The sequence below is a fragment of the Zychaea mexicana genome, assembly GCF_025766255.1.
Source record: "Zychaea mexicana strain RSA 1403 chromosome Unknown BDB00scaffold_2, whole genome shotgun sequence".
Taxonomy (NCBI): domain Eukaryota; kingdom Fungi; phylum Mucoromycota; class Mucoromycetes; order Mucorales; family Lichtheimiaceae; genus Zychaea; species Zychaea mexicana.
Genome location: NW_026516665.1, coordinates 359,552 through 384,033, shown reverse-complemented (window position 1 = coordinate 384,033; position 24,482 = coordinate 359,552). Strand labels below are relative to the sequence as shown.

The 24,482-nt window shown below is 43.6% G+C and overlaps 6 protein-coding genes across 6 annotated transcripts; 1 reads left to right on the top strand and 5 right to left on the bottom strand.

Annotated features, from left to right (window-relative positions):
- Positions 1-1,051: 1,051 nt before the first annotated feature.
- BDB00DRAFT_753634 (uncharacterized protein) lies at positions 1,052-2,533 on the bottom strand (the record flags this gene model as incomplete). The annotated part of the gene is made up of 3 exons (XM_053118704.1): positions 1,052-1,413; positions 1,519-1,883; positions 2,220-2,533. 3 exons carry the CDS (start codon positions 2,531-2,533, stop codon positions 1,052-1,054), a joined length of 1,041 nt encoding a protein of 346 aa, XP_052985494.1.
- A 2,110-nt stretch (positions 2,534-4,643) lies between these two features.
- BDB00DRAFT_795933 (PRELI-like family-domain-containing protein) lies at positions 4,644-5,607 on the bottom strand. Its single transcript, XM_053121428.1, has 3 exons — positions 5,276-5,607; positions 5,025-5,182; positions 4,644-4,944 (listed from the first exon to the last, which is right to left on the bottom strand). Exons 1-3 carry the CDS (start codon positions 5,477-5,479, stop codon positions 4,701-4,703), a joined length of 606 nt encoding a protein of 201 aa, XP_052985493.1. The 5' UTR covers positions 5,480-5,607; the 3' UTR covers positions 4,644-4,700.
- Positions 5,608-5,887: 280 nt separating this feature from the next.
- BDB00DRAFT_224110 (uncharacterized protein) lies at positions 5,888-8,634 on the bottom strand. The gene is made up of 12 exons (XM_053116538.1): positions 8,095-8,634; positions 7,919-8,020; positions 7,623-7,810; positions 7,395-7,522; positions 7,244-7,325; positions 7,079-7,161; positions 6,976-6,990; positions 6,815-6,893; positions 6,682-6,715; positions 6,435-6,600; positions 6,244-6,357; positions 5,888-6,168 (listed from the first exon to the last, which is right to left on the bottom strand). Exons 1-12 carry the CDS (start codon positions 8,278-8,280, stop codon positions 5,924-5,926), a joined length of 1,422 nt encoding a protein of 473 aa, XP_052985492.1. The 5' UTR covers positions 8,281-8,634; the 3' UTR covers positions 5,888-5,923.
- A 2,859-nt stretch (positions 8,635-11,493) lies between these two features.
- BDB00DRAFT_753407 (pyruvate kinase) lies at positions 11,494-13,192 on the bottom strand (the record flags this gene model as incomplete). Its single annotated transcript, XM_053118692.1, has 3 exons — positions 11,494-12,779; positions 12,859-12,901; positions 12,980-13,192. The coding sequence occupies 3 exons, from the start codon at positions 13,190-13,192 to the stop codon at positions 11,494-11,496; spliced, it is 1,542 nt and encodes a 513-aa protein (XP_052985491.1).
- An 823-nt stretch (positions 13,193-14,015) lies between these two features.
- On the top strand, positions 14,016-16,355 carry BDB00DRAFT_795919 (uncharacterized protein). Its single transcript, XM_053121427.1, has 2 exons — positions 14,016-14,535; positions 14,607-16,355. Exons 1-2 carry the CDS (start codon positions 14,151-14,153, stop codon positions 15,926-15,928), a joined length of 1,707 nt encoding a protein of 568 aa, XP_052985490.1. The 5' UTR covers positions 14,016-14,150; the 3' UTR covers positions 15,929-16,355.
- A 5,420-nt stretch (positions 16,356-21,775) lies between these two features.
- On the bottom strand, positions 21,776-24,255 carry BDB00DRAFT_223882 (uncharacterized protein). The gene is made up of 7 exons (XM_053116537.1): positions 23,924-24,255; positions 23,659-23,852; positions 23,430-23,543; positions 23,252-23,363; positions 23,095-23,159; positions 21,944-23,014; positions 21,776-21,851 (listed from the first exon to the last, which is right to left on the bottom strand). The coding sequence occupies exons 1-6, from the start codon at positions 24,195-24,197 to the stop codon at positions 22,190-22,192; spliced, it is 1,584 nt and encodes a 527-aa protein (XP_052985489.1). The 5' UTR covers positions 24,198-24,255; the 3' UTR covers positions 21,776-21,851; positions 21,944-22,189.
- Between the last annotated feature and the right edge of the window lie 227 nt (positions 24,256-24,482).

Sequence of the window (24,482 nt, the reverse complement as noted above, 5' to 3'; positions counted from 1 at the left end):
TACGATCTTAGAATATGTTATTATAGATTTCTGCTTAAAGATATCATAAACTTTAATTGCATTTACAATAAGAAATTTCTTCCTACTTGGTCTGCATACCCATCGAGTGCGTACATATGTTTGAATAGAATGATAGAGGATGGATGAGATGTTACGCCACCATATCAGCCACAGCAATATATTCAGTGCTAGTGGCGCATCAGCAAGCTTCCTTTTATAGACGTCATTCTACATTGGCAAGGATATGAACGAAGCCATCAAAACAAGTACAGCTATGAGCGAGAACTTATGAGGCAGCACTTCAATATTAGCAGCTCCCTTGGCGAGATGGTCCTTTAACGCAAGATTTATGTCTTCACCGATATCATTCTCAACATAATAACGACACTGTACTGTATGTACACAGTTTCCAATACAGCAAAGAAATTTGCAGATGTTCAAAAATACGCAAGGAATTTAGGTTGCATCATTGGCAATCGAGGTACTAGTACTATTACACACGCTGATGCCCTTAAAGTACGTAACATAAACATCCTCTGATTGTTTAGAGTGCTTTAATTATGCTACATATTAGTGTGTATTAGATTTATAAAGGTCGGTATTGTGAATGAATATTATGATTGTTTGGCAGGATGCATGATGATATGAAATGTATAACAGGATAGCAACTTTTCTTTTTAGTACCATTGGCCCTTTCTCTTTGCGACAATACAATGATCACAGCTGCTGATGACGATAAAAAGCAAGTAGATAAGGCTCGATAGGAGAGGCAAATAAAGATATACCTAGAAAGAGTGATTGCCACAGTAAAATAACGGCGGGACGCTATTAGTACGTCATGGAATTTTTTTTGGGTTTGGTATATGATATGCGTGTGAAAAAGACAAGATGAATGGAAAAAAAAAATACAAAAATACACATGCATGGAAAGAGGGGGGGCTAGCTAAGAATATCAAACTGTACAAAATGGATAACTTGGAAGTATATGTAAAAGGAAATAGTGGTATGTTGTATTGTGCGTGTGTGTGGGACTTATTCAGCAATAATGGGTTTACACGCGCTCGACCTTTTGGGCATATGCAAAGTGAAGGTTCATGAATGCTCGTTGTAGATCCATTTCAGCATCCATCGTCTCGAATGCCGATTCCAACTCAAGTTCGGTCCGTGTCTGCGTCTGGTTATTTGCAGCAACCGCAGGCTGGAACTGCTCAAAGAGCTCGCGCAAATCATCACGAAACATGACCCCGATGCGACCACCCCAGATGCCTAGTGGCAAGGACGCATAATTGCCATGGTAAAGAATGCGATAGTTTTTCTCTACGTCGTCATCGGGTCGGGTCAATTTGCCGAAAACGTCCTTGAGCTGTCTGGCGAGACGCGGGTCCAATGACTTGGATTCGATCACATGAATGACTTGTTTCATTGTAAAAAAAAAAAAAAGAATAGAAAAGAAGGATGATGTGTTTAGTCTACTCGATAAGTAAATAGAACGACAGAAAAAAAAAGAACCACTGCTACCTTCCGAGTTGAATGTTTGCGTGACCTTGCCCACCAAGGGGCGGTCATAATAAATACGCATATCCATCTCTAGCAGCTCAACAAAGCCCCCTGGCTTGCAGACGCGCCAGCATTGCCGCACAAGCTCCTGGTACTGGTCCGCAGGAAATGACAGGAGCAGGAAGCGGCAGTGGACCAGGTCGAATGAATCGTCAGGCATGTTTTTCAGGCCTTCCAGCAGCGACTCATAGCAGCGGATGAATTTAAAGTTTCGAGGCACCATACGACGGTTAGGACAAGTGCCGCCTAGCCGATCGTCCATGCCGACGACCCTCCATCTTGGATACTCCAGCGCAACTTCTGTAGCCCACGCCCCGTCTCCGCATCTATGAAAGCAGTCAGATGGTGGTTACTACTACTAGTCCTAATGTTTGTTTGTCCTGTTCACATAACGCATTATTTACTCGATCCCCTTTTTTTCTCTTTTCATCGTCCCTCGGCTTACCCAACATGGAGAACATGTTTTTCTGAGGCACCGGCTGAGGGCGAAATATCGAACGGACTACAAAAAAGTCTTTTTTTTGGAACGCATGCATGAATTTTTTTTGTGTTGCCTTCATTTCTCTCCCCCAGCCATTGTTCTCATACGTTTTATACTCATTCATTCTTCACACGGCCACTGTCGCTGTAACACTACCCACCCACCCCAGAAAGGAGCTTACCCATCATCCATTGCTATCTGTACGAGCTCTGGTTTGACCACCCATCGTTCTTGTTGCTGTCGTGTGGGTTGTAGTGGATCGTCTAGCCAATACGGGTCCACATCACCATCTTCTTCGTCGTACAGCTGTCCGTCCTTCAAGAGAGCCGCAAAAACAGGTGACCCGGGTTGAGAACGGAAGATAGATGCGGGTCGTGACGACAAGCTGATGCGATCGCCTGCTGATATGAGTGATGTGATCGAGTGGCGTTTACGCTGCGTCGGCGATGGTTGTGGGGAAAATAATAAATGTTGGTCTTGGTAGCTTGACGCCATGTTCTGTACTTCGTAGGCAGCTGCAGCCGTGGTAGATGCAGCCACTGCAGTAGCACTACTACTGCTTGCTATTGATTCGTCATGTGAGAGACGAGGAGGCGTGCCTCCAACGCTATGTGCTAGATCTTCGTTGTCATAGAGACGGTGTCTATGGTGATGACGATGGTGGTGGTGACGACGGTGTCGTCTGTGTGGCCAGTGGAAACGCGGGTAATGTGGGTGATGTTTCCGCGCTTTGGACCACAGCTCACTCAGTATGGAGCGCTCGTTGCTGTTTCTGCGGTGGCATGATGCGGAGGAAAACTGGTCGTCGGATAAGACGGAACTTGCTGTTGTCTGCTGTGAGTTCCGACGCTCTGACGAAGGGGTTGTCAAGGCGATGTTGAAACGGTGCGGTTGGTGCTGCGGGAACGAAATGTGGCGCTTTTGTTGGTGGTGTAAAAGTTGCTGTTGCTGTTGTTGTTGTTCATGGATGGTAGTTGTGGATGCAAGTGGATCGTTGTCGAATGTGCTGTTGGATGACGAGTGGTTTGTTTCCACACGGTAGATGGATAATTTGTCGTTGGGCTCAACGATCATGATTTCGTCAACGTGGTCATTGGTGGTGTTGGTGTTGTCGTAGTGCCGCCGCTCGCTGGAGCAACTACAGCAACTGCTACGCCGGCTGTTACTGTTACTGTTACTACTGCTCGTCCATTGGGTAAGCCAGTTGAATAACCATGATTTGCTCTTTTCCCGTGCTACTGGATTAGTATTTGCAACCAGTGTCATGGATGAATCTGGGGGAAAAAGGCGGGTGTAGAAGTGGTGATAGTAGTGAGTAAAAAAGAGGCAAGTGAGAGCAAAAAGAAGAAGAAAAGGAGAAACGAGTGTTCACGCATTCTTGGCTCTTTTTCTTTATTTGTCGTCTCTGCTTGCAAACTTTTTGGGACTGCAGTGGCGCAAAATAGGGCAAACCCACAAGGATACCCCAAGACAAGAGAGAGTGCCTGTTGAAAAAAAATAGGGTCGCTTTGTTTCACCCTGTATCTTGTGCAACTCTACTACGACGACAACCAGAGCTGCTTAAAACGTACAACCCGACGGCGTGATGTTTTTTATTTTCCATGGTCGTCTCCAAACACAGCGTTGATCGGCAAAGCAGCACAACAACTCACATTGAATGACTCATTCACCACAACAACCACCAGCAGCAGCAGCAGCAGCAGCCATATGGAAGACCGTACTTTCATGATGCGTGCTCTACTAGCTACTTTGTGTACTAGCAGCACCACCAATACATGCCAAGAGCACATCAGGTAATAGTTGCTGACACGTACGTTTGTTTCAAGTGTGTGTGTGTGTCCATTCAAGACGACCATGATTGTTAAGATGTGGAGCCCCCCTCCTCCCCTATACTCTTTCTCTTGTCATCCCCTTTCCGTTTCGTCTTGGCGACTCTTCTGCTGCAAACATAGACACACATTAATGCAACGCACTTTAAAGAGGGAGCAAGGGGTTCCCTTAACAACCCAGTTTGCATAAATGGTATGACGGCAGAAGCAAAAAAGAAGGGTGGGGGGAGTGTTTGTGGGGGGGGGAGGGAATGCTAGAGTTTGTGTGTGTGTGTGATTGGAACATGCACATTGATCACTCTGCCACCGCCAAGTACAAGAGCATGTGTTGCCTCCACATATGATGAATGGACGCTGAAACATCCGGTTTTGGACTTCTGGACAGAATGTTTAATAGCAGAAGGAGCCTCCCCCCCCTTTTGCAAACTCTGATACGCCTTCTTTGCGACTACTTAGTACGTTGTACACCATACGTCATGCTTTGAGTTTAGCAAAAGAAAAGCGACTTTTTTACTTTTTCTGTACAAGGTCTATATGTGCAAAGTATGAAAAGAGAAGATGGGCGCGTCTCTCTTGATGGGCGTGTGTGTATGTGGGATGGTGATGAGGAGGGGAGCACTATGCACAGTGTGTGGCTGTAGAATATAAAAGAAAGGGGCGCGTTTTTGTGTATACATGCCAAAAAGGACTGTTGCTGGTGCTCGTATGTATAAAAAGAAAAGCAAGGGCTGCTCTTTTGGCTTTCTGCTTCGCTCTTTCTCTCCTTTGGTATATAATTTTTTTTTTTTTTTTTTGCTGGGAGGAGGGGGGGGGTTGCTTGTTATAGTGCTTTTCTAGTTGCTGTTGCTGTTGCTGCTGCTGCTGTTGTTGTTGTTTTCGTTGTCGGAACGGACCGCCTTCTGCTGCTGCTGCCCTGCTTCCGCCATCACCACAAACCGCTCCAGGACCTTGGAGAAGCCTTCACGGCCCGTTGCTGCGTTCTGCTGGAACCGCTTGAGCGTAAAGTCCTCGAGTAGGTTGCCCCATCGTGACACCAGACTACCTGCAGAGATGGCTGCTTGTTGCGTGAACTTTGTTCTATTGTTTACCTCTTTGTTAGTGCGCCATGTGCAAGCAAATGAAACTTTAACAAAGAAGCCTCAGAAACAAAGACTCACTTTAAGGGATCCTCAGGATGCTCTTGATAACGGATGGTTTCTTCTACGGTCAGCAAGTTGGACATGGTCAGGTTTACGCTGCACATGGTCAATGTTTTTGTTCGTGGGTCGATGGTGGAGACTTCTCGGACATAGTGCGTCGTATCCGAGCCAAGAATCTATTAGGAATTACAAGCCATGTGAATATTTATAAATCGACGCCAGGAGATAAAGCGGGGTAGTATTGGCAAAAGAAAGAAAGAAAGCGGTACCTTGAGGATTAAGGTCGGTACGTTTTGTTTGACTGTAAAGAGACGTTCTGTAGTCAGAACGCCAGTGTCAGGATCGATGTGCTGGTTTAAAATGTCGACGCATTTTACATGTGTTGCATTTTCATTAGGGTACTTGCGCCAATTGGCAGCAGAGACAAGGCTCCACTCGTAGTTGTAGTCGTGAACTGTCTCGAAAAGCTTCATGATTTCTTTCTCACTTGTGCTCTGTGTGTGTATATGTATGTATATAAGGTATGTAGAAATGAAAAAGAAACGGCGGCCAGCGGCGTCTACAGTTGTAGTTGTTTGCTTATATATATGAAAAAAAAAAAAAGAAAGAAGCAGCAAAGTTTTTCTGTTTAACGGAAGAAAGGGGAAAGGACATGGGCCATGAAGGTGTCCCTATATGGTTTAGACTGTTTCCGTATCACGAAAATGGAATCTCAGTCATTCTTTCCGACGGATAGGTGGAACTTATTCAGATTAAAAAACACTTACTATATCGCTCTGTGTCGATATATCATCTTCTTGACAGCAATCAGCAGCATATATGCCTTCTTCTTTCACGAAAAATGATATATTATTTTGTTACAATACAGATATCCAATGCTCTCCAAATAATGGGGGCAGAACGAATGAAAAAGGTCGCTACAAGGCACCGTTGTTGCTTTTAACGTTGTTCTCAAAGTCCTTCTTGATGGCCTGATAAAAGCCCTCATCCTTCAGGACGCGCGAAGCAGTGACGGTCAATGCCTTGGCAGCCAAGATGGTATCTTTGTGTGCAACCTCGGTTTTTGCAGCACCCACGAACTGGATAGTATGATTGGCAGCAGTTGTGTGGATACCGAACATGGGATGCAAACTAGGGACCTCATAGCTGATGTTGCCGAAATCTAGACAAAAAATGATCGTTTTAGTCATAGTCCGTCGGTGGATACTTTGGCTGCTCCATTAGATAGATAGAGTACCTGTACCGCCTCCACCTAAGTTTGATTGTTCAGCAAGGCTAGGGAACTGAATGCCGCCTTCCTTTTCCATGTAACGCTTGTACACGTCCGCCATGGGTCCATTTGGTACGACATCTACAAAAATTTATATGTGTTGGCGAATTATAGCAACATGACCCTCGAACTCTACGTTTGACGCAGGTATAGCTTGCCTTTGGTAACGCCAATCTCACGCCAAGTCCATTTGACTTCACAGCCTGTCGCCAGCGCAGCTGCTTTGAAGCATTCTTCCATCTTGTGCATCAGACGGCCAATCTGAGGATATTTAGTTGTACGGACAAAGAAAAATGCCGATGTATAGTCCGGAATAACATTAGGCTAAAAAGTAATCCGTTGGTCAGTAAACTTGAAGGAATTCAATTACACAAGTATTATGTATACCCAAAGGAATCCACTTACTGCTTTGCCACCATCTGTCACGATACCGTGCACTCTGCATAGTCAAACAAAAAAGGAGCAATGCATAGAGTCAGATAATAACTAAAGATGGAGCTTACAGCAAATACGACAGCACATCTTTAATCCACTTTACCTGTCAGTGGGCAAAAGCTGTTGGCGCATCATACTGATACCGTTCCAAACCTGAACCATGGCATCCAGTGCATTAACGCCTATCAGTTGTTGCATATGTTAGCTTATTTCTTCCTCTTCTTTCCGACCTTGGTAACACGAAAAAACGGAGTTTTATTTTACCTTCCCATGGTGCAGCTATCCAAAGGTTTCATGTAACATTGATTAGAGAAACTCTCTTTCGATATAGAAGCAATTTGCTAGGAGAAAGCACAAAGTCACTTACCCGAAGCATGGCTTGCTTTGCCAAAGAACTCCAGACGGACGTCGTTGACAGCAATCATAGCACCGCGCTCGGCGTGATAAGCACTATATCAAATATATCAATGTGTGTGTGTGTGTGTGAGCTATCTAAACTCAGTGTAGCCATACTACAAAAGGTTACACTTACGCAGGATGAAGCATCAATGCAACATCAACATTGTCTTGGATGACACCCTTGTTGCAAAGAATAACTTTACCAATAGAAAGCTCTAAACGGGGATAAGATCAGATATGCCTTCCTGGCACAGATTTAGAAGGATCGGATGATTGATACGTACCTTCGGCGGGTGTTCCATAGAGGATGACCTTACCAGAGGCCTTTCCACTGTCCAGAACAGCCTTGGTACCAATGGCGGCAGCAAGACCACTGATTGCAATAAGGTTGTGACCGCATGCTTGGCCGAGACTAGAATATGGCACAGTATATCATATTGTACGATAATTAGAGAGAGGTGCTTGCTGATGATGACATTGATGATCGCGTATTTGAAATTATCAATTTTTACCCAGGAAGACCATCGTATTCTGAGCAGAAAGCAATGCGCTTGCCGGGACCATTGCTGTACTCGGCCGTGAAAGCAGTCTCCATACCATAAGCATGGCGGGTCACAGTGAAGCCCTTGCCTTCGAGATAGTCCGTGAGAAGTTTGTGTGCATGGAACTCCTTCATGCCAGTTTCCATATGTTCATGGAGCTAATTTTCCATACACAAAAAAATCACATTTCTTAAGGATATGAAAACTATCTCGACTCCACCAACCAGCCTTTCCCTTTTTTTCCTTGAAACTTTGGGGTAACATACGTCCAAACTAATTGTGCGCAGCTCATCAGAAACATTGTCAATGGCGTTAGCGACAATGTTCTCCGTTTCACTGTCGACCTTGACATCCAGTTGCTCAAATGCCTAATAAGAGTTTTTTTTTTCCATGTCAGCAATGTTATCCCTTCTTTGCGTATAATCCTAGTTTCTGTATGGACCTTGGACACGCATTCATCGTAAGCAGGCAGTTTCTCCGAGGTCGCGGGATAGTACGACGGAGCAGCAGAATGGTGCTCGGTACGCGCTGCTTGCACGGATCGACGAGCAGGCTGTTTCTTTTTAGTGAAACCCGAGAACAGGTTACCAAAGCAGCTTGAAGGTGCGTAGTCGTCCGTGGGTGCCATGGCCAAGCAAATTTATGAGTGGTAATTAAGAAGAAGGAGAAAAAAAAAAAGAGACGAGAAAGAAAAAAAACAAGAGGTTTTCTTCCTATTGATGGAAAATATATATATATGTATGCTCTCTGCGTGAGTGTTAAAAAGGGCCCGCTCTTTTAGAGCGAGATGATTTTTTTTTACGGTCGTACAGTAGCTTTGCAACACTGAACTCTCTTTTGCAGCAAGCCGATGTTCGGAGGAAAAACGAACCAAATACCTTATCGTGCAGGTTAAGGTTTGTAGATCCAGTCCGATCCATCGGACATAACGCACCAAGTTACGTATCAAAGGTATGTATGCCAAAAGGAAATAGCAGTAGCGATCAACTTCTTATGATAAAATTGACGGCAGCATTAGTAGGTAATGCGGCTCAAGTTGATTTCAAATTAGTTTCGCTACTACTAGGGCTGGGATGCCAAGGGTATTCTCTTTTTGTCACACACTCTGTCGCATAGCAGCAGGGTTAGAAAGTATACGTTGTCTACGTAGAAACAGCAGTACCTAATCCTGTGTAGTGCTAATGTAAGTACACTAGAACCTTTTGAATTTATTACGGATTTAGTCTTGACAAAAGAATGTCTTTTCGTACTTCTTGCAGAATAAGGCAAGAATAACAACAGTACCACGTGACCAGCAATCGTGTCTTGCAGCATGTGCATTCGTTGAGAGCTTCCATTTTTCCAGGATAACCACATTAGCCATGTGTTGAAATATGGATCATGCCCTCTTATTATGGACTTATTACAGTGGACCCCCGCTATTGTCAACCCTCAAGTTCAGCTGAAAGTGTCGACGCTGACGGGGATTGACGTTTGGTGGGTGTGGACTAATCAGGCACAAAGTTAAACCGGATGATAAAGATATTGAACCAACACATCCCGACACAGTGTATGTATGCAACGGAGTCGTCCCTGACAAAATATTTTCAACGAAATAAACTTTTTTGATTGGATATGTTGACCTCGATAAGAAGTCAATCCTGGCTAAGGTGTTGACATTGACCTTACGTAAAAGTTGACATTTTATCTCTGCTAAAATGTGAGGTGCTCAGAAAAACGTTGACCTTGTCGGGGATCGACACTAAAGGGGTTGACATCAAAGGGGGTCCACTGTACGTGTGCAAGAATGAAGATATTTATGCATAGCACTAGATAGAGGTGCGTGTTATTATTTTAAAGATATTTTTTTTTGCAAAAAGGGTTCCAATATACGAATGATTAGTAGCTTATTAAAAAGTCTCTTGAGTATGTTTACGATGAGTACAGTATTAATGGGCAAAGGCACCAGCTTTTAAATGCAAACGTCAATGCCCCAAAGTTGCTACAGTATCGCGCGCGTATTGAAAATGCTTTGTGAAATGTCTCATGTGTGATGTATTATCGATTGAAAATTTCAAGCGACGTTCCCATAATATCGAACGAGTATATGCTATGATACAAACGAAATGCGATGTTTTACCGTGATCTTTCTCAGTATGATTCATATTATATGTACTGATAATGGAAAGCCATAATGCCAGAAGAGTGACAACATATACTTACGTATAGTCGTCTGGTGCAAAAAAATTGATAGAGAAAGGTATTTTGCTCTTTATTCTATAAAGACTTCTTTAAAAGAAATAAGCAACCCTATCATATTTACTGTAAGCTCAGCTATTGTTTCTCGATGTGAGCCCTCGAAGTACACTGATATCATGGTTTTAAAAGTCCACAACATGAACGCTAACGAGCCTTGTAACTACCGCTATAGGATTGGTACAAATATTTGCTGCACTATTTTCCTTATTCCCGTCATTTATTTTGTTATACCCGTACCACTTTACGTAACAGGGCGTGCAGCAGCATCGCAAAACAATTTGACGTGCCCCACGTTCGTGTGAAACCCTATTAATAACAGTTAGTAGTATAATAGTCGCAGTCGACTACTGCTACTATAGGTAAATGATATATGGCTCAGCAGAGTGAGGCGAAAATGGCGCATGTAAGGCAAAAACGCACGCGAGAGTGCCGATAACAACGAATTTGGGATTTTGTATCCCTCGACAACAGCCAGCAAACTCATCACCTAAATAACACTGTAGTACAGGTGGTGGCGCGCAGCCATACACAGAGCACTCCACCCTCCCCCCCAAAGAAAAAAGATCAATGTGTATGATCTTCTGCGTTCATTGCATTGGATATACAATGTCGTCATCGGACAAACTAGCTTTTATACATCATGGATTATCCTTTCACCTTTGCAACCCTATTTTGTGCTACAGAATGTTTGAGTCGCTCAGCGTTTTGATTTTTTTACGACATATTATTGGTGATCGTAGCTTCTATTAAAAAAATCGGGTCTCCATGGTACGTAGCATGTACTACTGAGTAAGAGAGTGTGTAGATCAACTGTAGATTGTAACTCTCAAGAATTGGCTTGGCTGTGAAGGTTTAAAATATAGAATGGGTCATATGAAGTCAGGAAATGTATGAAGTTATACAGAGGGTTTTGCCGGAGTATGGGATTCTTGGTGACTTGCTCTCTGGCGTAGCACTTTTACATAGCTAAATGCCGTACACTTTTACATCAACAACCGCATATGTTCTTACATTGGCAAGTGAAATACCTGTTTGATAAGAGCATGTTTAGTACAGTCAGATTACCTGGCGCTTTGTAGAGCCAGTATACAGTGTCAACAGCTTTCCGTATATGGCAATAAGTTGGTTCCCGCCATATCGAATTATTCGTTCGTGCGTCTATTCACAGTTTGATGTATCAGTTTGATCAGAGCATCAATAGAAGCTGCCATGCTTGGACACATAGTAACACGCAAATAGTACAATATACAACTTTGCCAGCGTCGGGAGCAATAGTCGTCTGCTTGGAACTCGCGGGAATGTATCCACCGTTGTTTCTGACAGTCTCCTCGAGAAGAAGCAATCAAGGAAGGTTCAGTGGTGTTTTTTATAGATACATCATGCTTCTGATTGTGGCAACAAATCTCAAACAATCTCAAGAATGGTAAAAAGCAAAGAAGAAATGCATATGCAGGGTGATGCTCGCCAGTTCAAGCTGCATGTATTTGTATATGAATTATTAATAGAAAAAAGAGTGCATTAACTACATCGTTACAAGTTGTGTATGTTATTAGGTCACAAAAATAAATACAATGTCAATGGCAGTGGCCCACGGTTGCAACAGTTAAGGAGCGATCAGAACGCGGATCGTGTTGGTATTTCCCAAACCACCCTTCCATCCTTGAACAACGATGACTGACTCGTTTGATTGAAGCAAACCGGCCGCTTTGCCATGCTTGACACCATATCGAATACGGCACTCGACATCATCCTGCCAATTGTCAAGCGGCTGCTCCAAATGGATAAAGGGGAACACGCCGCGGTTCAAGTGGGCCTGTCGAGCGGTTTCCTCGTTTCGCGTGACGACAATGATAGGTTGCGAGGGACGATACTTTGCGGCCAAACGAGCCGTGTGACCCGATTTCGAGAGGACAATAATAGCACCAGCGTTCTGTTCTGCGGCAGCAGACACTGCGGCGCAAGCGATTGTCTCTGTTGTATCAGTTGGCCAAGGAGTAAGCGTGCGGAGCTCATTGAACAACGGCGGGTAGCAAATCACGGTTTCAGCTAGTTCACACGTTGCCGCCATGGTTCGTACCGTCTCAACTGGGTAAGAGCCTTTGGCCGTTTCGCCGGAAAGCATGACCAGATCTGCACCGTCCAGTACGGCATTGGCAACATCGGACACTTCGGCTCGTGTGGGACGTGGATTATAAGTCATGGAATCCAGCATTTGGGTGGCGCATGCTACGGGCTTGCCGACCAAGTTGCATTTCGCAGTCATCATTTTTTGAGCAACAAACACTCGCTCACAAGGAATCTCGATACCCATATCACCACGAGCAATCATGATGCCATCGGTCTCGTGTAAAATCTCGTCAAAGTTCTCACAGCCTTGGTGGTTCTCAATTTTGCACAAAATCTTGATGTTTTTACCCTTGTTACCGAGCACGCGGCGAATGTCTTTAACGTCTTGAGCGCGACGAATAAACGATGCAAACACCATATCGACACCATGCTCAACACCCCACGCGAGATCGCTCTTGTCCTTTTCAGACAAGGCGGGTAAGTCAACAGGTGTGCCAGGCAGATTGACACCTTTTTTCGAAGAGAGTTTACCATTATTCAAGGCGCGCACTTTGAGGTGATCGTCTTGTTTCTCCAAGACTTGAAACGATAATGAGCCGTCGTCGATATACACATTCTTGCCCACGTCAATCACTTTGGTAATGTTCTTGTAGTCAAGATAAATGACCTTGTCGTCACAGAGATCCTTGTATTGGTCATCCGTGGTGATAATGGCATCTTGTCCTTTAGTGATGGAGGCATCTTTACCGTCACGCATCGAGCCCGTGCGGATTTCAGGACCCTTGGTATCGAGTGCAATGGCCAGTGCTTTTTCGGGTCGTTCTATGCATCGATAGTATGTATTTTGCCTATTTAGCGATATACCGTTACATGGATTTTTTTGGAGCTAATGCTTACTCACCTGCAGCGGCTGCTCGTGCATTTCCTAGTACAGAGCCATGGTACTACCAAGAGGATAGGGGTGCGGAGTCATGTTACCTTTGCTAATCGGTCACGATAAAAGGCAGAAACAGTTTACTTACATCGTAGTCGCCATGAGAAAAGTTCATGCGTACGATATTCATACCGGCATCCATCAATTCGACTAGCTTGTCCTTGTTGTTGGTAGCAGGACCAATAGTACAAATGATGGATGTCTTTCGGTTAGCCTTGGGCTGTATGTTCCAATCGATGCTTGAGATCCATTGTTTCGGGAACTGGACGGGTGCTGATACTGCTCCGTTAGCTGGAAACATTGTTGCTTAAAATAAAGTGACGAGAAGGGAAAAAGGTGGTTGAAGTCAAGACAAGCGTCTGTCATATCGTTAAATACAATTGCATGGGTGTTTCTATCATATTACGTTTCCTTTAAGCATGGACCACTCCATCCATGGGTTTTTGACAGAACAGGGTACTTGGTAGAGAATGATGCAATCGGCTTTTCTTTGCTCCGGAGACAGTATAATAAACCAAGGAAGTGACACTAATTGGTGAAAGCATGCACCCCTGGAAGTAAAGCAAAAATGTGGCGCGTGTTCAAAGCGCAACAAATGGATTGGGGGAAGAAGGGCGAGAAGAGAATAGGGAAATGCGATCACATAATAGTAATAGAAGAGTAGTAGAGACAGAGGAAGAGATAGATAGATAGACAGACAGAAAGAAGGCACCCTCTCCTGTGCATACCGTACATATACCACAGGCCCAAAGACAGCATACGAAGAGTTGAATAGAGTCGTGCGATGCTGCCACGCGATCACCATTATTTGCTGTTCTTTCGAAAATTTCCGCTTGCGTAACCTTGTTCATTGTCACTTGGTTACCACTCAAGGGGAAGGTGGGGGAGAGAGGAGGATGGGGGGTTGGTTGGTTACAAGCCTTGGGGGAGTAGGAACCGGAGAGAATTAGTGCGAGTGAGTTAGTAAGAGAGAGAGAGAGAGACACCCTTCGCTGCGCAATTTTTAACCGCATTAAACACTCACACACACACAGAGGCTCACGCACACAATCACACAGAGCGGCGGCGGCGGCGGCGGCGTCTATATAAAAGCGTTGTGTGTGCTTCTTTTTCATTGTCATTCCGTTTTCTTCCTCCTTCTCCACCTCCTACCTTACACACACACTCACTCTCACGGCACACATTTTCCAGCCATTATTCTTCAACTCATCATTCCGCTGCTTCATCCGGACTGACCGTTCATCGTTCCATATATAATCATGTCGTCCACTCTGCAAATGTTCTTCAACCGTCTGGTTGCCAAGCCTTCTTATGTGTCAACCACAGCAACACCGTCCGACAACAACAACAACAACAACGGCCAAGACTTTACCTCGGGCGACTCGGCGTCGGAAGACAGCTGCTATATAGAAACGCCAGTCGATCCTGTCGCTGCTGCTACTGCTGCGAGACAACAACAACAACCACAACCCTGTGCACCAGCTGCTACAGTTCCTGCTGCTGTCGCTGCCTCGCCTATTCCCATACAGCAACCGAACCATGGCTACCCCTCCCCTGGTTCCTTTTTGTCGCCTTACGCACAGAACGTCACTTCGCCTCTCTCTATGAGCGACCTGAGCAACTCGCCAGATCGTACCAGAACTGGTAAGTGCAAAGGCACATCAAAATAACACGAAAAATATCATGTGGTGTTGACCTTTGCTTGATGTGCGTAGATTTCATGCCGAACATCCACGCATCATCCTTTGGATCACACTCCTCATTATCCGTCCCACCCGATGAAACGTTGTACTTCCCATCAGGCTCTTACGACCAGGACTTTCCGCTGGGCGACCTGCTTGGCGAACAACAGCAGCTGCCACCCAACGCAGATCCTGATATGCTGTGGGTTACTCCACAGCACTCATCCGGAGATAGCAGCCAGCTACACCAACAGCAACAGCCTCCAACGCTGGCCTTGACCACGACGTCGTCCGTTGAAAGCAACAATTATATGCAAGTGCGCGGGTCCCGAGCTTCTTCGTGTTCCCAGACGCCACTATTGGCACTGGGTGGTTCCTCCATTGATAGTTTCGGATCATTCCAAGCTCCGCCATCACAAGCGTCCTCGTATTCACATCAACATCATCACCACTATCAACAGATGCACAACAATAACAACAATGGTGGCGCCATTGATATCCCACAACAGCAGCAAGGGCAGCAGCAGCAACAGTCATCATCTGACTTGTTCGGGTCTACTATTAACCCTCAATGCATTACCACCCCTATCTTGTCGATTTCGCCTGCACAAGCATCGTGCTCGTCGTCCATACTTGGCAACATGATGGACCACCTTGTCATTGCTTCACCTTCGGTTCATTCCGAGCACTCTGTGTTTTCGAATCCTTTTCAACAACAACAGCAGCAACAGCAGCAACCGTCCACCATATCATCCTTTGACGATCAATTGTTGTTACAGCCCCACCTCCATCATCAACAACATCCGCACCAACAAAACGAGAGCAATATACCCTCCTCTTCATTGCCCATAGATTGGGACATTTATTCTTGGGTCAAACAGCAACAGCTCTATGGATCTATGATGTATGAAGAGCAACAGCTGCCTATTGAAGATCATGCTCCGTCACCTATCAGTGAGCAGGAACAGCAACAGGTTGTTTGTGTAAAACAAGCTGATACGGAGGAAGCAGCTCCAGCAGTATCACAACAGCAGCAGCATCAAGAACAACGGCAAAGACGACGGCAGCAGCAGCGTCTACCGAGATCACAAAGACGTCAACAACAACGACCACGACGTCCTCCAGCCATACGGCGCACTATCCATAAATGCCCTAAATGCTCGCATACAAGCAATCGAGCAAACAACATGAAGGAGCACATCCTCACGCACGACCCGAACCGCGAAAAGAACTTTGCCTGCGATTCCTGCGCCAAAGCGTTTGCTCGTAAGTATGACATGGAGCGCCATCGCAAGACACACGAACGGCGCAAGAAGCCTCGCTATCCAGAGAGCGGCACTGTTGTCTTCCGCTGACACTCACTGTACAGGACGCTGACAAATATCGTACTAGCGTCGATACATATCCACCACCACTGTATTTAGATTTCTATTTCTTTTTGTTTGTATATTCCTCTCTATTTTCTTTGCTGTAATTACTTCTTATTGTTTCTTTACATTATCCTATTCTTTTCTTCTATTTATTCTACCCTTCTTTGTTGTATACACGGCCACTCTACTGCATATCACCCTTCATTCACTCACTCACTCACTGATTTGACAGAACTTTCTGAATATATACGAATGAATTTCCAAGAGCTATTCTTTTTCTTCATGTAATTCACATGGTCTCGCTAATTGACAGCAGTAGTCGCCGACAATCGAATGGACTAATACTGGGCTCTATATTTGAAATGGTGCCGGTGCTGCACTAGGTGGTTGGGGGGAGGGATGATGTACCTGAATAAGCTTGTTTTTGATTGGTATTTAGAACGCCTACTACTATACCGTCATGTGAAGAGACTCTCTAATACTTTTGGTTTTTTGTTGATGTGCAAGATCGCTTGTCACATGCACGTTAATGGCACCATTGGGTGCCGCTGCTTCATCCACTTACTCCTCCTATCTCGTCCTCCTTTTCTCTCTTCTCTCTTAATTATTCAACGGCCACAAGATGATGGTCAAATGATTTGAATCAATTTTGTTCTTATTCTCGTGGCACCTTTCGGTGGGGAGAAAAACGAGTGGAGAGAGAATCACAATGCAGCAACTTCCGAATATCCCGTTTATCAGTTGCATCGGAAGGGTATAAGGAAAGGGGGGGAAAGAGAAAGCACTAGCCACCACCCGATAGGCTGAAAAGAGAGTTCAGCCACCACCACTAAATAGGCGATTGATAACGATGAGAAACATTAAGGGCCTATGAAATGCAATCTTCTACTGCTGAGCCTCTGCTTCTTTTTTAAAGAGAGCGAGAGCTTTTCTGTTACGTTTACCAAAAAAGGATCGCATCACTTTCTAAGTCCTTTATAGGAAACCGCTTTATGTACCTAGCTTCTACATTCCTTCTATACAAACCAAGTTAATGACATTGAGCAGCATCAATAACAGCAACATAAATAGCAATAATAACCTTTTCTTAAAATGCACTGTGTCTTTTAATATATCTGACGATGACTTTTTCAATCCCCCACCGAGAACTCTCTCTCTCTCTCTCTTAGAAGCTTCGTTAGGTTACACGCCCTTGGATTGTGCCACCACAGTTTGTTTCTATTATTCAGCCACTTTGCAAAAGTGACATAATAATCGTCTGGTGCCTGTCCGTCCGGTCCCCGCACTCACATCCACAGCTTTCATTCGTTGTCAAAACATCCGGGGTTCCATAGCGAAGCACTTTCTTTCAACTTTTTGATAGACTGTAGTACATAAATTTGTACGTTGGAAAGCATGGCTTCTTTTTCGAAGATGGGTATAAAGTATGGGTTGGTTGAATCGACGAACGTTGAATCACAGGGTCTCACAAGACACATAATAACAAAAGAGTCATGGACAGTAAACAAACTGTTGTGTGCATAGCTTGTGTATTTGCCATCGATGGCAAGTCCACCTGCAGTATGCTGGCATCTCTTCTTGTTGTTGTTGCTGCTACTGCTGCTGCTGTAAATAAACATTACAGTCGACTAATCAATTGTTTTTTTGTCAAGTAAATACTGTATTAATTACGGGCATTAAGTCGATCCTAGTCTCCAATCGTAATTCGGCGATATTGATGAGTTTTTTAGGTTATTGCAACGCCTCATTTTCTGGTTTTCTTGTTTAAGTTAATTGTCGTCATCATGAGCAGCTTTCTATTTCCAACCAGGGTCACTGCTTCTGCCTTCAGTGGTAGCATATTGTTCATAATTAAAACTACATTGCTCCTATTTTTAACAAGTGAAAAACCTTAAATGTTACAAAAAAAGCCTATGGTATGACAATGACCACACTATTGGCTCTGGGGTGCTATTCCATGCAGCCTTCATATTTTTAGATTTCGGTCAAAAACTTGCAGAAAAGGAAAAATGCATGTAAATATGTACCCGATGCTGTGTGTGCTCAACATTCCATCCACCATTCAGTCGTTTTTTTATGAGTTTGATAATTAGCTTATCTGTGTGTATAATGCACTAATGTTGCAGGAAGGGCGACTATGCCGTTTTGTATCTGCAACAGGAATGGTAGTAGTAGTAGTAGAGTACATCACAGTATGCTCAGATGAGCAGCATTCAAGTACAAGAAGGCTGAAGTTCCGTATATAACCATTTTTACGGCTCTTGTAAATGACTCAGAGTACCAATATTAATAGAAGCTTTCTATTCAGAAATATTATTGATTAGAATTTGCTCAAGTGTGCTATACAAAGAGATACTCATCTCGTAGCTGGTTTGTTGCTGTTGTTGTGCTTAACATATAACTCTTGATAGATCTATTGGAAGCCGGTCTACCAGCCGACCGGTTGCGATTGTCAAGAGTGTTTACAAACATTGTTGATACACAAAACTATGTGCATCGCCGGATCAAAAAAGATACATAACGATCATGCAGTGTTCTATATAAGAAAATCAAGGTTTGCTTGTTTGTCATTCGCTATATCCATTCATTCTCAATCCGCTATCATACAGCATGGTACCTTTTCACAAGATTATAGTAACTACAGGAACCAAACCTACCGCCTATACAGCCCGGATTGAAGTGGACAACGAAGATACGCAAGGCATTCCGTGACACACCAATCAGAACATGTATGTATCACCTGGGGTAAGCGCCACTGTCGCGCGACTTTATTCCGGGAAACACAATATAGTCCAAGTTCTAAGGCTTAATGTGAGGCAACAGTGAAGTAAAGTCATGTGTTTTTAATCTTTCGTGATGATTTCCAGTATGCACTAAATAAATTGTTAAAATTTAGGTTGGTTCTGCTTTTGCTAAAATATGGTGCATGGTATTCAATTCTTTTTATTCTTCTTGTTGTTTCCGTCATGTTTGTAAAACACTATCAGAGTCTCTTCCTTGTATGTATTTGATGAAGGTTAAGATAACTTCAAACGACTCACAGTAAATGGGTTTTGATCTTGGTAGATGATTCTTCTCTTTCCACATACAGTAGACAGATCACGAGAAAAGAAGAAATAATATGGTATATTTACTTAGAATTACACTAGCTGTTAATGATATTCTGCAATTAAAAATAACGATTATCGTCTTCTACGAGTTTAACCTGTTAAAAACGTTCATTATATATTTATTTAACAGCCGTCGTGAATCATCAGATAACAGTTTACTTTGACAAACTATCTTTTGCTTACATAACACCAGTACTTTGTATTGAAAGGACGCTTAAAACATACGACATCAGATGCTGAGAACGACTACTTCTTTAAGTCATGTTTTAAATAGTCTGGTGAGATGATATGGTTTATCGCATCGTAAATCATATGTATCCGCTGTATGCATAGTTTCCATTAGTATGACTATCGGGAGAATGACGCATCTTACCTACAGCTTCTTTCAACATTAACGATGGTATAGAAGGTCTGACCCTCATAATGTTTCTCATGCGATTAGTGTATATCAAGCTCTAGTTCTACTAGCGGTTCCTGTCTCGCTTCGCTATGTGTCATTCAACGAGAACGCAACGCAAGGCGGTTTCCCCCTTGATCCCTATGTTGAGGGCAAAGCCAGAGACCCTCTGTAGCAACAGCGTTTTAAAACCATATCTATATCCATCAGTACGTGACTTTAAATCAAACATGTGTAGCAAAATCAATTGTATTTTAGTATTCTGTTAATTTTCTGCTGTGCTTTCTGAGAGATACTGCATCTGTCATACTAACTTAACTATGCCCCATAGAGAAACTATCCACGGGAATTTATAGATAAAGTCGGAAACGGCAAATAAATAATTTTTTGCACTAGTAAAGGCTGCCAGTCGTATCTGGCACACTCTCATCAGTGTACGATTTGGTGTTAAGGCGATACTCGGTATATTTGGCCAAAAGCAGGATGGCGATTTGCTCTCTGTAGACAACTTTGGCTTACCATTATATGAACTAAACACAAAAACATGGGCAGAAGTGCATCAACATCATAAAACAACGCAGAAATCGATAGAAACGCATGGCAAGAACAAAAAAAACGAATTTTAAGTGAGTCATAAGTCATCTACCGAGTATCACATAAAACATTTTCTCGGTTTATAAGGAGGAGCAACGAGCACTATGACCTGATCGAGCTAGAATTGATGCGCTTTGGGGTCACTGCTTTCGTTGTATTGGCTACGCATGGACAGCTGAACACGCCGTCAGTATGAACCAGTCGCTATTATTCTTTCTTGTAATTTAAAGAAAAAAAAAGTATCAAGGTCTTATTTGTTCCCTGCTCTACTTTTTTTCGCCATCAAAAAGTATATTAGAATACCCGTGATGCGTGTACAGAATCTGTGTCGTACGCCCTTGTCATTTCTCGTTCTTCTTTTACCCTCCATGCTTTATCAATGATATTTTCACTACATCCATTCCCGCTCGCCGGCACTATATCCTTCATGATTCTGCTTCTTCTCTGTCAAGACTGCTGTCCAACAAGGGACAAGAAGTCTCTCTCGCATCCATGCCGCCTTTATCAAGGCAATCAACGCCAAGCTTTATGCCATTGCGTTCGGCTGCTGCGGCTCAAGGCGTGTTATGCATCAAGCTATCACCATCATTTGTTCAAGTGTCAAGCCTATCCATCCATCCATGTTGCTGCCAGCTGGCATCGCCAAGATCTCATCAAGTTTACCCACGCCTGCCACACCATGTCTACATGATATGTTATCCGTATGGCTCTTGCTGCTTCGGCTGCAGTACAGTACTCTACGTGTTATTGATCAAATGTGTCTGTGCACTATAGCTGTCGCTGTTTGTAAGTGCTTAAAGGCGTGAAAAAGACGGCATTTGAGCAACGCGTGTGCAACAAGTTCCTGTGATCGACACGATGGGTTGCGTATTTTCTCCCTCCTTTTTCGTCAGGATTGGCCGTTTATGTTGCATTCCTTTTCTCTCTCTCTACCAAGCAAAGAAGGACATGTAAGTGGCCTGAGAGAGGTTCATCGGTAATACCGAGTGTCTATCTGCTGTATATGTTGAATGAACGAATGAAAGAACGTGGACATGGAATGCCAAAAAAGCACTTTGATGTATGTAGTTCAGTCGTAATTCTTCTTGCTCTTTCTTTCTTTCTTTCTTTCTCAATATACTCCTACATGGCCGTGCTTTGGTGCTGCTTCTGTACTGTGGGTTTAAGTGCCTGCCATATCATACAAGCAGTGAAGACTGGATTAATGCTGTTGGAAGAAGAGCAAGGCTTGTTCTCAAGAATTCTCGCCTTCGTGTCAAGAACCTGTCTCCTGCGGTTAAGATCGTTTATCCAATCATCCTGATGGCGACAGTTCAAATTTCTTGCGTGTGCCTTTGCTTTTGCTCTGACCGCGGAAGTCGTTAAAGCGTTTATGTATTACATTCAAGTATACTTTTTCCCCCTCTCCCTTTTTCACTCTTTGTATCACCTAGTAGCCTCTGTTCTATAACTATTTTTGGATGCTGCTTCGCTTCATGCGAACGGCATACTCTTCACCTCAGGCAGCCTCCGGGTGCAGGTCCTGCATTTTACCATGAAAAATATTAGATGAATGATACCCTTTATGTGTGTGTCTTTAACAAAAGCAACAGTCATGGTTTTGCTGTTGAAATTTCTAGAAGACATTACCATACGTATGGTGTCAAACAATAATTTCATTTTTCGCCGGATGCCACTTTATCTTTTAAGATATGCAAAATTATATGTACGTGGATTCACAAACTTGAAGGAAGGCTTTAATTTCTATTCATATACAATTAAGTGGATAGAAGGGCTGGGCAAAAGGATAATATATCATAGGAAAAAACTAAATAAAAATGTTGGCGATTAGACGCATATAGGCATTTCAAAGTGTTTTTTTACCGAAAGCACACAGCAACACTGACAACAATCACATACCGGTAACACAGTGTATATATGCATTGATTTGCAAGCCCAAAACGATCGGCCAATAGAATGTCTTTCTTAGGTGGTGGGCTATTAGTTCCACGTATGAAATGCTGTCAATATGCTATTTACAGATAGATAGAAATTATGGGTATATGAAGAAAGACACTAGTATGTATGTGACCCGGGGAGATCGGCAGTAGTAGGATTGGCTGTAGCTGTTCCAAATACCACAGCAAAGGGTGCGTCTGGTACTTGTTAAGGTTGAGGAGGTTGCGGTAGCATCACAACAAGTCTCGGTGGAAGCGTAACATTTGCATTCTCTGCGGGTGCGGATGGGTTCCATGAAAGTCGTGGTGCTATTAACTGTGGTGGCTGTGGTTGCGGTTGTGGGATTGACGGCTGTTGCTGTTGCTGTTTCTGTATAGGCGATGACGTAATAGCAGTATTAGTGCTGTAAGAAGTTGCAGAGGAACTGAGCGTCTGGTTTTTAACGCTATTAAGTGCTTCTGGTGTGCTTCCGTTTGCTGCCGCATGTTCCTCCACCTCGGTCTCGTCATCATCATCGTCGCTTAACGTTAAATCAATAACGGTATTTTTTGGTCGCTGCGCAGAAGGGATAGAGACAGGTTCTTCGGAAGCATGTCGCTTGATTCCTCTCTGCTCAAATTCATGTCTTCCTTTAATGAGATTGTCAACCTCATCTTCATCGTCATCGTCAAGAAAGACAGTAATTGCTGAATCAGCAGCTGTACTGGATGATCGATTATTTGTATCCAAAAAGCCCGACCCCAAGCCCGGAGTAGAGCTTCCGTCTGACAAATCTGGCTCCTCCTTGATCTGCTGCAGTTCGCCATTTGCCCCAATTCGGACCGTGTCTGCATTGCGACCGACAGTATCCAGTATATCCTTAAAATAGCCGTCCACGAAAAGATCATCAAAAGATGCAATCGGCCGAGAACAAGAAGGACATGACCAAGTTGGCGTCTGCTCATTCATCTTCAGAAATGTGTATGCATCGAAACATTGTGCGTGTGAACATGTTGAGGCTCGAATTGGCGTCTGTATTCGAGAAAACGCAAGCTACAATGGATATTGTCAGTACTTCTTACATGTGTAACAGCCCCATTTCTTGCAGGCACAGCATGGCAGCTAATACTTACTGGACATTTCATCGAAAGCGTTTGGAACTCAATGAAAACATCAGCTTCTTCCTGATTTTTGGCAACTAATACATATGAACAGAGCGATATATCAGCTTATCTGTTAGGAAAATCCATATGTGGAGCCCATTTAAAACACCCAGCTTTTTGTACTTACATTTCTGAAGCACGTCTTCTTTTGGAAGGAATTGTGTAAGCACCAACTTCTCCACAAGAGACTCGACCGAGTGGCGTTGAACAAAGCGAACACAAGCGACAAAGTCCTGCTTCTTTTTACTTTAAATATAACCTTCCCTGCAAATTTCTATTTTTGTCCAACACGAAAAATGACTTACAGAATTATTGCTTGCGTAACATATCTCGACGACGTTTCTGGTGGACAGCTGTATGAAACTTGTAATATCGGGTGGATGTATGGTTCCTGGAGATCCCTTGATCCCGCGAAGACGCTACGATAAACACCATACACGAGTTTCATCAAAAACAATAAAAGCATATTCAACATTACATTCACAGTCATCAATAATCCATCACTCCCCGCATCGAGTATAAATGCCAACATACCTGTCCTGACAGAATGGAATTACTGTTAACTTTGATCTCGCATATCTCCGGAAACTCCAACAGACCAGCTTTTTGGTGGTCGGTATATTTGGAGCAAAAAACCCGGACTTCGTGCGTTCCATTTTTGATCAGCTGTTGCTGAAGAAGAGTTAGCATGAACGCAAACACCCGGTTAGATCTCATATGCAAAATAGCTAATTCGAGTAAAATGGTGAGTAATCGCTTGGCTTTAAACATTTCCCCGTCCGCCCTGAGCTAATCTTACATTCAAAAAGTACAGGAGGTGTGAGTTCGCCGACAACTTCGAAATAAGGTCCGTACTTGAACGCTGCTGTCACTGATTTATTGTTGCTAAGGCTGCTGTTGCTCAACTGTTGTGAAGCTCGACCTTGAGAAGAGTGTATCATTCCCGGTAGTTGTACTGTCGCTGATGTAAAAGAGTGTGTTCTTTGAGGCGCAAAAACAAGCTTTCCCCTTTGAATACCCCACTTGTATCTATAATCGTACCATATACAATAATATAAATAATTTGAAAGCATAGCACAGTATGCCTATTTGCGTGTTTATGCATAAACGTGGTTACAGCTGCTGTTGCTAATGAACTAAATTACTCACCGGCTTTGTGCGTTGTTTATTGTGCTGATCAGAGTGTTAACGCGATTGGATGGGTTCAGGTTAATGAAAGAGCTTATAACATGTACAACTCGATCGACAAGAAGTGCTTTCGTTCCGGTAACAGGCGTTCTCGAAACAAGCCCACTGTGATTCATTTCTCGAATAATATTCTGGATCTCGACAACCTTGAGAGAGATTAAAGGGCTGTA

What these genes read in the sequence shown, in the direction of transcription:
- BDB00DRAFT_795933 (XM_053121428.1), bottom strand. Translation starts at nt 5,479, where the DNA reads ATGAAGCTTTTCGAGACAGTTCACGACTACAACTACGAGTGGAGCCTT. An exon ending in TACCGACCTTAATCCTCAAG is followed by an intron (nt 5,183 to 5,275) that starts GTACCGCTTTCT and finishes AATTCCTAATAG; the next exon opens with ATTCTTGGCTCGGATACGAC. An exon ending in CATCCTGAGGATCCCTTAAA is followed by an intron (nt 4,945 to 5,024) that starts GTGAGTCTTTGT and finishes GGTAAACAATAG; the next exon opens with AACAAAGTTCACGCAACAAG.
- BDB00DRAFT_224110 (XM_053116538.1), bottom strand. Translation starts at nt 8,280, where the DNA reads ATGGCACCCACGGACGACTACGCACCTTCAAGCTGCTTTGGTAACCTG. An exon ending in TGCGCACAATTAGTTTGGAC is followed by an intron (nt 7,811 to 7,918) that starts GTATGTTACCCC and finishes ATGGAAAATTAG; the next exon opens with CTCCATGAACATATGGAAAC. An exon ending in CAGCTTTTGCCCACTGACAG is followed by an intron (nt 6,716 to 6,814) that starts GTAAAGTGGATT and finishes TTGACTATGCAG; the next exon opens with AGTGCACGGTATCGTGACAG.
- BDB00DRAFT_795919 (XM_053121427.1), top strand. Translation starts at nt 14,151, where the DNA reads ATGTCGTCCACTCTGCAAATGTTCTTCAACCGTCTGGTTGCCAAGCCT. An exon ending in GCCAGATCGTACCAGAACTG is followed by an intron (nt 14,536 to 14,606) that starts GTAAGTGCAAAG and finishes TGATGTGCGTAG; the next exon opens with ATTTCATGCCGAACATCCAC.
- BDB00DRAFT_223882 (XM_053116537.1), bottom strand. Translation starts at nt 24,197, where the DNA reads ATGCTTTCAAATTATTTATATTATTGTATATGGTACGATTATAGATAC. An exon ending in ACCTCCTGTACTTTTTGAAT is followed by an intron (nt 23,853 to 23,923) that starts GTAAGATTAGCT and finishes TACTCGAATTAG; the next exon opens with CTATTTTGCATATGAGATCT. An exon ending in CGCTTTCGATGAAATGTCCA is followed by an intron (nt 23,015 to 23,094) that starts GTAAGTATTAGC and finishes TATCCATTGTAG; the next exon opens with CTTGCGTTTTCTCGAATACA.